General features: G+C 38.6%; 1 protein-coding gene and 1 long non-coding RNA gene across 3 annotated transcripts in view; one reads left to right on the forward strand and one right to left on the reverse strand.

Annotated features, from left to right (window-relative positions):
- LOC133542076 (uncharacterized) overlaps positions 1-13,420 on the forward strand; it is a 38,612-nt gene extending 25,192 nt beyond the window's left edge. Inside the window, exons 2-4 of the long non-coding RNA XR_009804041.1 lie at positions 267-535; positions 5,838-5,905; positions 12,966-13,420. This is a non-coding gene — a long non-coding RNA (uncharacterized LOC133542076). The remainder of the gene's footprint in view (positions 1-266; positions 536-5,837; positions 5,906-12,965) is intronic.
- The window catches only part of fmn1 (formin 1), an 80,695-nt gene that overhangs the window by 19,351 nt on the left and 45,175 nt on the right, over positions 1-16,169 (reverse strand). For both annotated transcript variants that reach the window (XM_061885907.1, XM_061885908.1), the window contains 6 exons: positions 8,355-8,938; positions 6,203-6,344; positions 5,813-5,900; positions 1,907-1,968; positions 529-617; positions 310-439 (listed from right to left, as the gene is read on the reverse strand). In XM_061885907.1, coding sequence (XP_061741891.1) covers positions 310-439; positions 529-617; positions 1,907-1,968; positions 5,813-5,900; positions 6,203-6,344; positions 8,355-8,938 — 1,095 coding nt within the window. The remainder of the gene's footprint in view (positions 1-309; positions 440-528; positions 618-1,906; positions 1,969-5,812; positions 5,901-6,202; positions 6,345-8,354; positions 8,939-16,169) is intronic.

Consider the following 16,169-nt stretch of genomic DNA (forward strand, 5'->3'; position numbering starts at 1 on the left):
GGTATACTCCTCAGTGTCATATTTTGGTATTTCACAAATGCTAACTGTAAGCATGCTATTGTACAAAGCTCATACTATTTGTTTCTTGACGCTATCTGACCAGCGTGCTAACTGTTAGCATTTCAGTTCGGCTTTGGCTCTTCAGCGTTCACAGGCAATTTTTACTGAAATTGCATTTTCTAGTTCTTTTGAAAAAAATCTATATATGGTACTGGGTTTGACAGTGATAACTGCTAAAATGGCCTCCATATCCTTTGTTTTCTCAGTGGCCTTCTAGGGATTTTTTTCCTGTGAGATGTTCCTTCCTACCTCACACACGCTGGAGACAATGTGAAGCTTGTGTTGGATGGAGGCCATCCCGTCGTTGAAGGCCGACTTGAAGATGATGCAGCGGGCCCTGCCAGCGAAGTCTGGAATCTGCGAAAGCTCGTACAGGAACCTGAATCGTATAAACAAGGGAAGCCATCGTCCATCCGTCTTGCAAGTGCTAACACAATCAATCACACTTCTGTTGGGTTTCATACTCACTGTTCAGGTTTGTCCAGAAGTTTAATCTCCTCCTCCTTGGAAGCGTCATAATGTGTCTTGATCCTCTCCAGCTCCTCTGGTTGAGCTCTCTGGCACATTCACAATCATGTTAAACACCATTTCATTATATCATTATATATATATTATATATATATATATATATATATATATATATATATATATATATATATATATATTAGGGGTGTGGGAAAAATCGATTCAAATACCAATCGAATTGTTTTCGTTGTGCGATTCAGAATCGATTCTCATTTTTAAAAAATCGATTTTTTTTATTTGAATTTTTTTTTTTTTTTAATCAATCCAACAAACCAGCAATACCATAACAATGCAATTCAATTCCAAAACCAAACCTGACCCAGCAACACTCAGAACTGCAATAAACAGAGCAATTGAGAGGAGACAAACATGACACAGAACAAACCAAAAGTAGTGAAACAAAAATTAATATGATCAACAACAGTATGAATATTATTTATAATTTCAGCATAGCAGTGATTAAAAATCCATCATTGACATTATCATTAGACATATATAAAATTAAAAAAAAGAACAATAGTGTCACAGTGGCTTACACTTGCATCGCATCTCATAAGCTTGACAACACACAGTGTCCAATGTTTTCACAAAGATAAAATAAGTCATATTTTTGGTACGTTTAATAGTTAAAACAAATTTACATTATTGCAATCAGTTGATAAAACATCGTCCTTTACAATTATAAAAGATTTTTTTTTTTTTTAAATCTACTACTCTGCTAGCATGTCAGCAGATTGGGGTAGATCCTGCTGAAATCCTATGTATTGAATGAATACAGAATCATTTTGAATCGGAAAAATATCGTTTTTGAATCGAGAAGTGAATCGAATAAGAAAAATCGATATATTATCGAATCGTGACCCCAAGAATCGATATTGAATCGAATCGTGGGACACCCAAAGATTCACAGCCCTAATATATATATATATATATATATATATATATATATATATATATATATAATATGGTGAATAAAATGTTGATTTTAATGTAAAAAAACTGGCAATTATTGTTTATTGTTTTATTGTGCTTTTTACAACATACTGCAATAAATTCAAAAACAATACCACTGTTTTTTAAAGGAAAAACTGGCAGTTTAGTTGCCATAATATTATTGTAAAATTTACAGGGTTTTTTTTTTTTACATTTTGCTGGAAATTGAAAAAGTTTCAGATTTTTATTTTTATTTTTTTTAGTTCTGGCAACTGAGCGGTCAGTTCTTTTCTGTAAAAAAAAAAAAAGTGATCATTTTCCATACATCGTAAAAACACCATTTTATATACCATATATATAATTACAGTACATCATATGCAATACATACGTTCTCATACAGAGCCTCAATAGTCTCAAGGTCCACCACAGAGTTGTCCACAGTCAGAACAGCTAATGGAAATAAACACATTAGCATTAGAATGCGTCAATTAATGAATGATTCTTATGAAATTTTGCGTCGTACTGTAGTTCCGGTGATTATTTCTATAGACTTTAATTTGTGGGTGGGGATTTTAATAGTTTAAATTATATCTAACCTATTTAGTTTAAGAACCTTATCAAATGATATACAACCATGTGTTAATCACTAACATTACTATTTAACATTTTACACGTATGTTTCTAATCAGCCTGACCTAAGCCCAAGTACAAATCAATTAAGAACGGACTCCTAAATAACTGACCAAAATTACAAAACCCAAAACCAGTGAAGTTGGCACGTTGTGTAAATGGTAAATAAAAACAGAATACAATGATTTGCAAATCCTTTTCAACTTATATTCAATTGAAATGACTGCAAGGACAAGATGCTTAAAGGTTCAAACAGAGAAACATATTTTTTTTTTTGGCACATCATTAACTTAAAAATTAATGGCAGCAACACATTGCAAAAAAGTTGGCACAGGGGCATTTTTACAACTGCGTTACATGGCCTTTCCTTTTAACAACACTGAGTAAACATTTGGGAACTGAGGAGACCAATTTTTGAAGTTTTTCAGGTCGATTTTTTTTCCCATTCTTGCTTTATGTACAGCTTGATGTACAGCAGTCCAGGGTCTTTGTTGTCGTATTTTATGCTCCACAATTCGCCACACATTTTAAATGGGAGACAGGTCTGGACTAAAGGCAGGCCAGTCTAGTACCCGCACTCTTTTACTATGAAGCCACGCTGTTGTACCACGTGGCTTGCCCTTGTCTTGTTGAAATAAGCAGGGGCGTCCATAACGTTGCTTGGATGGCAACATATCTTGCGCCAAAACGTGTATGTACCTTTCAGCATTAATGGTGCCTTCACAGATGTGTAAGTTACCCATGCCTTGGGCACTAATACACCCCCATACCATCACAGATGCTGGCTTTTTAACTTTGCGCCTAAAACAGTTTGGATGGTTGTTTTCCTCTTTGGTATGGAAGACACGACATCCACAGTCTCCAAAAACAATTTGAAATGTGGATTCGTCGGACCACAGAACACTTTTCCACTTTGCATCAGTCCATCTTAGATGAGCTCGGGCCCAGCGAAGCTGGCAGCGTTTCCGGGTGTTGTTGATAAATGCCTTTCGCTTTGCATAGCAGAGTTTTAACTTGCACTTACAGATGTAGCGACAAACTGCAGTTACTGACAGTGGTTTTCTGAAGTGTTCCTGAGTCCATGTGGTGATATTCTTTGCACACTGATGTCTGTTTTGATGCAGTACTGCTTGAGGGATCAAAAGTCCGTAATATCATCTCTTACGTGCAGTGATTTCTCCAGATTCTCTGAACTTTTTGATATTACGGACCGTAGATGGTGAAATCCCTAAATGCCTTGCAATAGCTTGTTGACAAATGTTCTTAAACTGTTGGACAATTTGTTCACATAGTGGTGACCCTCGCCCTATTCTTGTTTGTAAAGCTGCTTTTATACCCAATCATGGCACCCACCTGTTCCCAATTAGCCTGTTCACCTGTGGGATGTTCCAAATAAGTGTTTGATGAGCATTCCTCAACTTTCTCAGTCTTTTTTGCCACTTGTGACAGCTTTTTTGAAACTTGTTGCAGGCATCAAATTCCAAATGTGCTAATATTTGCAAATAATGAAATTTTCCAGTTCGGACGTTAACTATCTTGTCTTTGCAGTCCATTCAATTGAATATAGGTTAAAAAGGATTTGCAAATCATTGTATTCTGTTTTTATTTACGGTTTACAGAACGTAACAATGTCACTGGTTTTGGGTTTTCGTACATTTATATACAATTATGTTGTGCTAAAATAAACCAAACTAATAATGAATATTTTTCTTAACTAAACTGTCAAAATAAAGCGCGGATACAAATACAGCTCCACCACTTTAGTCATCATTTCTGCACTTATGAAACTTTAGCTCCAGACTTCTCTCTTGTTTGAGGTTGTCATTACTGCTACAAGTGGTGGAAAAGTGTACTACAACTGAGTACCGCTGCGTCTTAAACAGATTTGTGTTTGCCGCCCCTCCAGGGGGCGCTCGTGGTCCAACAATGGATTATAGGGTGAAAAAATTCTCCCAAAATCGTGGAAAAACTATTCAATAGCCGATTAGATACATTTATCAACAAAAGTGGGACGTTCGTTGGGAACCAATTTGGATCTACAGCAAATATCTCAACATCAATAGCATTAATCAAAATAACAGAGGAAATTACCAATGCAATAGACGGTAAAGAATGTGCAGCCGCAGTATTCATGGATTCAACAAAAGCATTTGACACAATTAATCATGATATTTTAACACAAAAACTAGAGCGATATGGCATCAGAGGTTTGGTATTGAAAGCTATTTAACCAACAGGAAGCAATATGTGAAGAAGGGTAAAAATATGTCAACACGGTGGGATATATCTTGTGGTGTACCCCAAAGATCAATACTGGGACCAAGATTGTTCAATCTTTATATAAAAGACATTTGTAAAGTTACAAAGGACTTGAAGTTAGTTTTATTTGAAGACGAAACTACTGCTTTCTGTTCAGGAGAGAAAACACAGAGGATAATACAAATAATAACGGAAGAAATTAAAAAAATGGTTTGATAAAACCAGACTATCTTTAAATCTCAGTAAAACCAAAATATTGCTATTTGGTAACAGTAGAAAAGAGCATCAGGCATGAATACAAATAGACAGAGTAGATTTTGAAAGGGTAAAAGAAACCAGATTTTTGGGAGTATTAATAGATGATAAAATGAACTGGAAATCTCATATACAAAACATACAACATAAGGTGGCAAAAAACATTTTAATATTGAATAAAGCAAAATACGTCCTGGGCCAAAAAACACTTTATATTCTCTACTGCTCGCTAGTGTTACCATATCTGAGTTGTGCAGAAATATGGGGAAACAACTACAAATGTGCGCTACATTCGTTAACTGTGCTACAAAAAAGATCAATTAGAAAATAATACATAATGTTGGATATAGAGAACATACAAACCCTTTATTTATTGAGTCAAACATATTAAAGCTCAATGATTTGGTAAAATTGCAAGGAGCTAAAATGATGTACAAAGCAAATTGTAACCTGCTACCAAAGCATGTGCAACAATTCTTCTCAACTAAAGAGGAGGAATATAACCTTAGAGGAAAATCTAATTTAAAACACTTGTATGCACGTACACCACTTAAAACCTTTAGCTTATCAGTATGTGGAATTAAATTATGGAATGGATTAAGTAAAGAAGTTAAACATTGTACTGATATGATCCACTTTAAGAGGCTGTTCAAATTAATAGTGCTTACAAAGAACAATAATTATGAGAAACACTTTCAACCTTATTGAAGATAAGTTATTCATCTCAGTAAGTTAATAATGACTGAATTAATCAATTACATATTACAAAACTGTTATTACTCATTCACGGATGTCATTTTACTATAAAAGAGGTCAGTGGATGAATGTATATAATTGTAGACCCTCTGACATGGGAAGGAGTAGGATTAAATAAGCTTTGCTTCTTCTTACTCCTTTTTGGACATGATGTGATGTGAAATGATGTGGGATTGTTTGATGTATTATGTTGTGTGTTTATGTTCATGTTTGAAATAAACTAAGAAAGAAAGAAAGAAGACACTGACCTATACAACATATCGCTCTCATTTTAATGTATCATTTTTCCTGCTGCCTTCATGATTAATATTTGGCTTCGTAAAAAGGTTTACACATGCTTTGTTTATCTTAAGGACAGGGGTCAGGGGTCATGTGAACAAATTCAATGGCTGACCTTGTTGGATATCGTTCATTTCCAGATGGAGGCTTGAGATGAGGATGCCCACAGTCTGAGAACGCTTACCATCCAGCAGCTTGATGATCTGCGGTACACACACACACACACACACACACACACACACACACACACACACACACATTTACGAGTCTTGAGAGAGAATTGTTCTACAATATCATGTGCAGATAAGTTACTTTTTCATTCAACAGTCATGATGAAGTTGCATTCATCTTCTAGCATTGTTGTGTAAATGCAAGCAACTTAGTAAAGACTTTGCATTTGAACAGAAGAATACTGCAACAGCGCTATCTAGAGGTCTACCAAGACACTGCAACCAGATGCCGATTCATAACATAATGGTATCAGTGTTAGGTATTGTTAAATTACCTTCCTGGCTTTTGCTTTCTTCTCATAATTCTCCGCCAGTGGTTTTCTCTTCAGGCGTGAGATGGTTTTGGCAAACAGCTCCTCAAACTCTGCTGTATTCACGATATGTGTTTCTTCTAGTGCATTCCACAAAGTGTTCTTCCTGAGCAAAACAAACAAAAGATATATATTATGGTCGTCCCCACGCCACATTGCAGACTTTCTTTTGTTGTTTAGTTTTTTAAAGCACATTCAACAACATTTTTGCCTTAAATCAGGTGTCGAGATGGCCTTTCTTGTAGCCTGTATAGAATTGTGTTCTAAAAACCAACTGGTCCTTATCTTATGTTGTTGTGCAATACTAAGATATTCAAATATTGCGAGATGGCGGCACTAATCGCTAATAATTAGCAATAATCAGCAGCTGACAACCAGCCCTCTAATTGCCTGCTAGTAACTACCGGGTTCATATAGCTCGTTGGCAACTAGCCTGAAGCATAAGCTGACAATTGGTGCACTAATTGCTTGCAAATAATTACCCTTAATCAGTATCTGACAACTAGTGTGCTAATCACTAGCTTACAACTAGACTGCTTATTGCTTGCTGGGACCTACCGGGTTCATATAGCTCTTTGGCAACTAGTCTGAATCATAGCTGACAACTGGTGTGCTAATTGCTCACTAATCATTAGCGTTAATCAGTAGCTGACAACTAGTGTGCTAATCACTAGCTTACAATTAGCCCACTAATTGCTTGCTAGCAACTACCGGGTTCATATAGCTCGTTGGCAACTAGCCTGAATCATAAGCTGACAACTGGTGCGCTAATTGCTTACTAATAATTTGCGCTAATCAGTAGCTGACAACTAATGTACTAATTACTAGCTGACAACTAGTCTGCTAATTGCTTGCCGGCAACTAACGGGTTCATATAGCTCATTGGCAACTAGCCTGGAGCATAATTTGACAAGTGGTGCGCTAATTACTTGCTTATAATTAATGTTAATCAGTAGCTGACAACTGGTGTGCTAATCACTAGTTGACAACTAGTCTGCTAATTGCTTGCTGGCAACTAACTGGTTCATATAGCTCGTTGGCAACTAGCCTGAATCATAAGCTGTCAACTAGTCTGCTAATTGCTTGCTGGCAACTAACGGTTCATATAGCTTGTTGGCAACTAGCCTGAAGCATAAATTGACAAGTGGTGGGCTAATTACTTGCTTATAATTAGTGTTAATCTGTAGCTGACAACTAGTGTGCTAATCACTAGCTGACAACTAGTCTGCTAATTGCTTGCTGGCAACTAACGGGTTAATATAGCTCGTTGGCAACTAGCCTGAATCATAAGCTGACAACTGGTCCGCTAATTGCTTGCTAATAATTAGCGTTAATCAGTAGCTGACAACTAGTGTGCTAATCACTCGCTTAAAACTAGCCCGCTAATTGCCTGCTGGCAACTACCGGGTTCATATAGCTGGTTGGCAACTAGCCTGAATCATAAGCTGTCAACTGGTGCGCTAATTGCTTGTTTATAATTTGCGCTAATCAATAACCCATTTATCGCTAGCTGGTAACTAGCAGTTTAATTGCTAGCTGACAACTAGACGTCAGTTTGTGCACTAATCACTAGCTGATCATTAGCGCTAATTTGTAGCTGACAACTAGTGTGCTAATCACAAGCTGTCAACTAGCACTTTAATCGCTAGTTGGCAACTAGCGGGTTAATCGCTAGCTGACAACAAGCCTTAATCACGAGCTGTCAATTGGTGCGCTAATTGCTTGCTGAGAATTAGCGCCTAATCAGTAACTGGCAAATACTGCGCTAATCACTCGCGGACAACTAGCCCGCTAATTGCTAGCAGATAACTAGCGGGTAAATTACTAGCTGACAACAAGCCTTAATCACTAGCTGTCAACTGATGTACTAATCACATGCTGACAAATAGTGCGCTAATCACTAGGTGACAGCTAGCCTTTGTTTGTTTTACCCCCCCAAAAAATTCCCCAAAGAGCAGAGAGGAAACCTTCGAAACAGGCTTGTCTGACCTAACGAGAAGTCTGACCTAACGAGAATAGGGATTTGTGGGTAAATACATTTTTTGTACCTGCTTTATATAAACTGTTGTAAAAAATAATAAAGCATGTGTTAATATTAAGCATTGTGCTGACATACTTCTGGTCCTGAATCTGAATCCTGGTCCAGTACAGAGGCTTCATGGGGCGCGTAGGCTCCACCTGAGGTTTCCTGGGAGCCGCAAATGAAGATGGGGTTGTTGATATAGTCAGATGAGACAAGGATGGAGGTGGCGGAGGAGGTGGGGGACCTGCTGCTGACATGGGAGGGGGAGGTGGGAGAGGTGGAGGCGGAGGAAGTGGTGCGGTGACGCCTGAAGTTTGTTTAAAGTTCACCGCTGGTGACAAACACGACAAAGGTTCTCCTGCCGGGCTCACGCCGACAGAAGCCACGTTTAGTTTTCTGGTGGTCACCCTGTGCTGCGGGGTCAGGCAGTCTCTCCTCTTCACGTCGTCCTCGTTCTTGACGAAGCTCTCTCGGTCCGTTTGGACGCAGACGGTGCGGAAAGACTTCTGCGGACCCGAGTCGTCCTGCGTGGACACGCCTACGTCTCTGAGCTCGCCACGTTGGAGGGGGCCCGCCTGGGCAAGCTCGGCCTGCAGCTCAGACACAGTCAGCTCCAGACAGGATATTTTGCCGTCCTGTTCTTCTCTCAGCCTGGAGAACTCATAGTAGAAGTCCTCCTGGAGGTACGTGACGTACATAAACATCCAACGCGGACATTAGTACAAAACCTGCTTGTACAGTTCTGTGCTATTTTGCAAAAATATGAATAGTGAAGTCTTATTGACCACTACCTTACAACTACCGTTTTTTGGATGTTTTCTAAACTCCAGGACTGTTTAACATGACAATATATCTTCATGCTTCTCACATTATATCAGGGGTGTCAATTATACGGCAAACAGGTTCTATCCGGTCTGCTGGATGATTTTGCTAAGGTTAAAAATTAACCTGAAATGTTTGAATGAAAGAAACTGCTGTTCTAAAAGTGTCCACTGGATGTCGCAATAGCAATTCTTTGTATCTTTGTAGATGATGCTACATACGTGCAAAATAAACCACATGTTGTTGATCATAAAAATGATCAAACTACGTGTATAACATTCTGTAATTTGATTTTGATAAAAAAAAAATGTTTATCTTGTTAAATGGAAAATGAACACCAATGATGAACATTATCACATAATTGCTTCAGAACATATATATAATGTCAAGTATAAAATACTATTAACCATTATTACTATTAAATGTAAGTGTAAAACAATATTATGATTAGTACAGTTCTGGAATGTGCTTGTTCTATTTTTAAACAAAGAAAATAATCTGAAGTCTTTATTTTTCCGTTACACTGCGGTGATTTTAGCAGTCCGGCCCACTTGGGAGTAGATTTTTCTTCATGTGGTCCCCCATCTAAAATGAGTTTGACACCCCTGCATTATATATTGTCACAACATTATTGAAATGAGCGAAAATATATCACCAAAGACAAATATAAATCGTGGACAGGGACTTTTTACGCTTATTATTGGTAACTAAAGTATTGTATTTGTGTGTGGTCACATTAAGTAATTTGTATTATTTTTCATGTGTATAATTGTATGCAAGTGCCAATATGCCAGAGGTGTCAAATGTACGTGCCGAGGGCTGGATGAGGCCCACGAACTGGTTCAATCCGGCCAGCGGGATGAGTTTGCCTAGTATAAAAATTAACCTGACATTTTTTAATGAAAGAAACTGCTGTTCTAAATGTGTCCACTAGATGTCGCAATAGCAATTCTTTGTATCTTTGTAGGTGATGCTACATATGTACAAAATAAACCAAATGATGTTAGTACATCAGTCGAGGAAAATGATCAAACTATGCGAATAACATCCTGTAATTTTTTTTATCTTGATAGATTAAAAATGAACAATGAGTTGACTTATGAACATTCAGAAAGTATAAATAAGGACAAATAAAGATAGAATACTATAACCGCAACATGCAAGTGTAAAAAAACATGATTTGTACAATTTCAGAACGCGCTTGTTCTATTTTTAAACAAAGAAAACAATCTGAAGTTGTCTTTATTTTTACGTTATCCTGCTGGGATTTTACCATTCTGGCCCATTTGGGAATTTTATCCGGCCCACGGGATGAGTTTGCTAAGTATATAAATTAACCTGAAATTTTTAAATGAAAGAAACTGCTGTTCTATATGTGTCCACTGAATGTCGCAATAGCAATTATTTGCATCTTTGTAGATGATTAAGTTAAGTTAAAGTACCACTGATAGTCACATACGCACTAGGTGTGGAAAATTATTTTCTGCATTTGACCAATCACCCTGGAAGGTGAGGGGAGCATTGAGCAGCAGCGGTGGCCCGTGCCCGGGAATAATTTTGGGTGATTTAACCCCCAATTCTAACCCTTGATGCTGAGTACCAAGCAGGAAGGTAATGGGCCCCATTTTTATAGTCTGTGGTATGACTTGGCCCTGCAAAAGGTGGCAACTTGTCCAGGGTGTACACCGCCTTCCGCCCGATTGTAGCTGAGATAGGCCCCAGTGCTCCCCGCGACCCCAAAGGTAATAAGCGGTAGAAGATGGATGGTATGATTTGGCCGGGGTTTGAATTCGCAACCTACTGGTCTTAGGGCGGACACACAAACCATAAAGCCACTGAGTAAAATTGAAATAAAATAAACCACATGATGTTAGTGCATCGGTTGGGGAAAATGATAAAACTACGTAAATAACATTCTGTAATTTGATTTTGATAAAAAAAAAAAAAAAAATGTATCTTGATAGATTGAGAATGAACACCAATGAGTTGACTGATGAACATTAACACATCATTGATTCAGAACATATAAATAACAAATAGACAGAATACTATTAACCTCTATTACTATTAAATGTAAGTGTCAAAAATCAACAACATTATGATTAGTACAGTTTTGGAATTTGCTTGTTCTATTTTTAAACAAAGAAAATAATCCGAAGTTTTCTTTATTTCAAAGTTATTCTGCCGTAGTTTTAGCAGTCCGTCCCACTTGGGAGTAGATTTTTCTCCATGTGGCTCCCGATCTAAAATGATTTTGACACCCCTTACTTATATATTGTCGCTACATTACTGAAATGAGTGACAATATATCATAAGAGACAAATATAAGTCGTTCGCAGGGACTCCCACTTGGGAGTAGATTTTTCTCCATGTGGCTCCCGATCTAAAATGATTTTGACACCCCTTACTTATATATTGTCGCTACATTACTGAAATGAGTGACAATATATCATCAGAGACAAATATAAGTCGTTCGCAGGGACTTTTTACGCTTATTATTCGTAACTACAGTATTGTATTTGTGTGTGGTCACATTAGGTAATTTGTATAATTTTTCATGTGTATAATTGTATGCAAGTGCCAATATGCCAGAGGTGTCAAATGTACGGGCTGATTTTTAAATGAAAGAAACTGCCGTTCTAAATGTGTCCACTAGATGTCGCAATAGCAATTCTTTCTATCTTTGTAGATTAAATTAAAGTACCACTGATAGTCACACACACACTAGGTGTGGCAAAATTATTCTCTGCATTTGACTCATCACCCTTGATCACCCCCTGGGAGGTGAGGGGAGCAGTGAGCAGCAGCAGTGGCCCTAATAATTTTTGGTGATTTAACCCCCAATTCCAACCCTTGATGCTGCATACCAAGCAGGGAGGTAATGGGTCCTATTTTTATAGTCTTTGGTATGACCTGGTTGGGGTTTGAACTCACAACCTACCGATTTCAGGGCGGACACTCTAACCACTACTCCGCCGAGTAAAATACAAAAAAATAATAATTACATGTTACTACATTGGTCGGGGAAAATGATCAAACTGCGGGACTAACATTCTGTAATTTGATTTTGATAAAAAAAAAAAAAGCATTTCGATAGATTGAAAATGAACACCAATGAGTTGACTGATGAACATTATCACATAATTTATTCATAAAGTATAAATAATGACAAATACGGATAGAATACTATTAACCGCAACATGTAAGTAAAACAAAAAAACATTTTAGAATGTGCTTGTTCTATTTTCAAACAAAAAAATTTGAAGTTGTGATTTTTAAGTTATCGTGCCGTGATTTTAGCAGTCCGGTCCCACTTGGAAGTAGATTTTTCTCCATGTGACCCCCGACATAAAATTAGTTTGACACCCCTTACTTATTTATTGAAATGAGCGACAATATATCGCCAGAGACAAAGGAACCAATCAGCGTGCCTTATTCCAACATCTCCAACTTTCTAAGCCAATCAGATCCGCCGCTGTCCAACTTCCTCCAACGCGTTTAATATTTGACGAATGACAGAACGGCCTTACCTCATTAGCAAATTTAAACATTTAACCAATCACGGATGATGATGACATTCCGCCACCTCCCAAGAAAGGAACTTCTTTTCAAAATATTTTATACTTTTTTGACACTACAACGTAACAACAATATTTAATTTTCTGTAGCTGATAAGAAGAGGGGAGAGTATTATTCACCTGTTCACGTTTAGTATAAGTCGTGGGCAGGGACTTTTTACGCTTATTATTCGTAACTACAGTATTGTATTTGTGTGTGGTCACATTAACGTGTATTATTTTTCATGTGTATCTTTGTATGTAAGTGCCTATTATGTCATTTGATGAACGCTCATGTTGGGAGTTGTCTCCATTTCGCCACCAGGGGGCACTTCCGCCTTATTGAGTTGGTGAAAAGTCACGTGGTCTTCAATTACCAGCAGTCGGACTGCAGGACAGAAGTCAAAGGACGCTACTATCTGCCTCATTTCTTTGTTCGTCACAGGTTAGTACTGTATCAAAACATTAATGATTTCATGTGTTTATTGTAAAGCACAAGCAGGTACTGGTGAAAAGTTTGATGAGCAGGACATTCAATTTGTGTACTTTTGAGGTGCCTAAACTTGTCATTTTGCTATAGGAACCAGCTTAATTGCTACGTTGTCGGTATAGCTCAGTGAAAGTAATGTGATTTGTCTAAAAGGCTCAAACTTAATTTACTTTTGGCTCCCTGAACATGATAAAAGTCTGTTATGCGTGCACATTTTTTTAATGGTATCTTAATGTGTTAAAATACTAACTGACATTTTGGGATTTCCTATTCCATTGCATTGTACTTAATTAAAGGCCTACTGAAATGAGATTTTCTCATTTAAACGGGGATAGCAGGTCCATTCTATGTGTCATACTTGATCATTTCACGATATTGCATGGGCCGGCATGGCGTAGTGGGTTGAGCGGCCGTGCCAGAAACCTGAGGGTTGCAGGTTCGCTTCCCACCTATTGACATCAAAGTCGCTGCCGTTGTGTCCTTGCGCAGGACACTTCACCCTTTGCCCCCGGTGCCGCTCACACTGGTGAATGAATGATGAATGAATGATTGGTGGTGGTCGGAGGGGCCATAGGCGCAAACTGGCAGCCACGCTTCCGTCAGTCTACCCCAGGGCAGCTGTGGCTACTGATGTAGCTTACCACCACCAGGTGTGAATGAATGATGGGTTCCCACTTCTCTGTGAGCGTTTTGAGTATATAACAATAGAAAAGCGCGATATAAATCTAATCCATTATTATTATTATTATTATTATTGCCATATTTTTGCTGAAAGGATTTAGTACATAACGTTGACGATAAAGTCCGCAACTTTTGGTCGCTAATAAAAAAAAGCCTTGCCTTTACCGGAAGTATGTGCACGTGACGTCATCGGTGTGAGGGCTCCTCACATCCTCACATTTTTTATAATGTGAGCCACCAGCAGTAAGAGCAATTCGGATCGAGAAAGCGACAATTTCCCCATTAATTTGAGCGAGGATGGAAGATTTGTGGATGAGGATATTGATAGAGAAGGACTAGAAAAAAATAAAATAAAATAAAAAGCGACGGCTCCGGGCGGCGGCAGTGTGAGCGTTTCAGATGTAATTAGACACATTTACTAGGATAATTCTGGAAGATCCCTTATCTGCTTATTGTTTTAATAGTGTTTTAGTGAGATTGTAAAGACATACCTCCAGGTTGGATGGCTGCGGTGAACACGCAGTGTCTCAGAGAGAAGCCGAGGAGCCAAGCTCACAGCTGCCTTTTTTGACAGCTACTCCAGGAGGACTAATAATCCACTAATGTCTCCAGTAAGATATATATATATCACAATTTTCCCATCCAAAAACATGCTGGTTTACATAGAGAAACATGTTCGCTTGACCGCTCTGTGTTAAAGCTTCACAACAAACAAAGAAACACCGGCTGTGCCTCGGTGCTAAAGACAGCTGCAATACAACGCTTTCCACCAACAGCCTTCTTCTTTATAGTCTCCATTATTAATTGAACAAATTGCAAAAGATTCAGCAACACAGATGTCCAAATTATTGTGTAACTGCGTGATGAAAAGAGACGACTTTTAGCCGTAAGTGGTGCTGAGCTAGTATGTCCCCTCCAACCTGAAACGTCACAAACGTGTTCTACCGCTTGTCCTTTTCAGGGTTAGGGTGGGTGGTGGTGGTGGGTGGGGGAATGCTGGAGCCCATCCCAGCGGCATTCGGGCGGAAGGTGGGATACACCCTGGACAAGTTGCCACCTCATCGCAGGGCCAACTAGGGCTGGGCGATATGGCCTTTTTTTAATATCTCGATTTTTAGGCCATATCGCGATACACGATATATATCTCGATATATTGCCTTGGACTTGAATTAACAATTGATACATATAATCACACCAGTATGATGATTCTATGTGTCTACATTAAAGGAATACTGAAACCCACTACTATCGACCACGCAGTCTGATAGTTTGTATATCAATGATGAAATATTAACATTGCAACACATGCCAATACGGCCGGTTTAGTTTACTAAATTAAAATTTTAAATTTCCCGCAAAGTATCCTGTTGAAAACGTCGCCGAATGATGACGCGTGCGCGTGACGTCACCGGTGGTAGCGGATATGTTCTTCCATCACCGATCACGGCTAAAAGTAGTCCGTTTGTTTTTGGCATAATTACACAGTATTCTGGACATCTGTGTTGCTGAATCTTTTGCAATTTGTTCAATTAATAATGGAGACTACAAAGAAGAAAGATGTTGGTGGAAAGCGGTGTATTGCAGCCGGCTGTAGCAACACAAACACAGCCGGTGTTTCTTTGTTTACATTCCCTAAAGATGGCGGTGAAGCTTTAATATGGAACAGAGCAGTCAAGCGAACATGTTTCTCTACCACATGTCAACCGACAGATTTCGGTGAGAAAATTGTGGTAATAAATCTGCTCTTACCGTAAACATGAGCGGAGCTTGTGTCGTTCCTCCTGCAGCTGTCAAAGAGGCAGCTGCGACTTTCTTGGCTCCTCCGTGGCTTCCCTCAGAGACACTGGCGGTCACCACACGCCTCCGACTTTCAGGTATGACTACATAATCTCACTAAAACACGAGTAACACAATAAGCAGATAAGGGATTTTCCAGAATTATCCTAGTAAATGCGTCTAATAACATCTGAATCGCTTCCACTGCCCTCGTGTTTTTTTTTTCTTCTAGTCCTTCACTTTCACTATACTCCACAAATCTTTCATCCTCGCTCAAATTAAAGGGGAAATTGTCGCTTTCCCGGTCCAAATCGCTCTAGCTGCTGGTGGCCATGATTGTAAACAATGTGAGGAGCTCTACAACCAGTGACGTCACGCGCACATCGTCTGCTACTTCCGGTAAAGGCAAGGCTTTTTTATTAGCGATCAAAAGTTGCAAACTTTATCGTCGCACCGATTTTAAATAATATATTCCACTCTTCTGCTGCTTCCTAAACTCTGTTCCGCATTTTCCAGCACACCTTCAAAACATCCACAGGTCTGTGTTCTAACCGTTCAGACGGCTGTGTGAATTAAAAGTTA

The sequence above is a fragment of the Nerophis ophidion genome, linkage group LG24 (genome assembly GCF_033978795.1).
Source record: "Nerophis ophidion isolate RoL-2023_Sa linkage group LG24, RoL_Noph_v1.0, whole genome shotgun sequence".
NCBI lineage: Eukaryota > Metazoa > Chordata > Actinopteri > Syngnathiformes > Syngnathidae > Nerophis > Nerophis ophidion.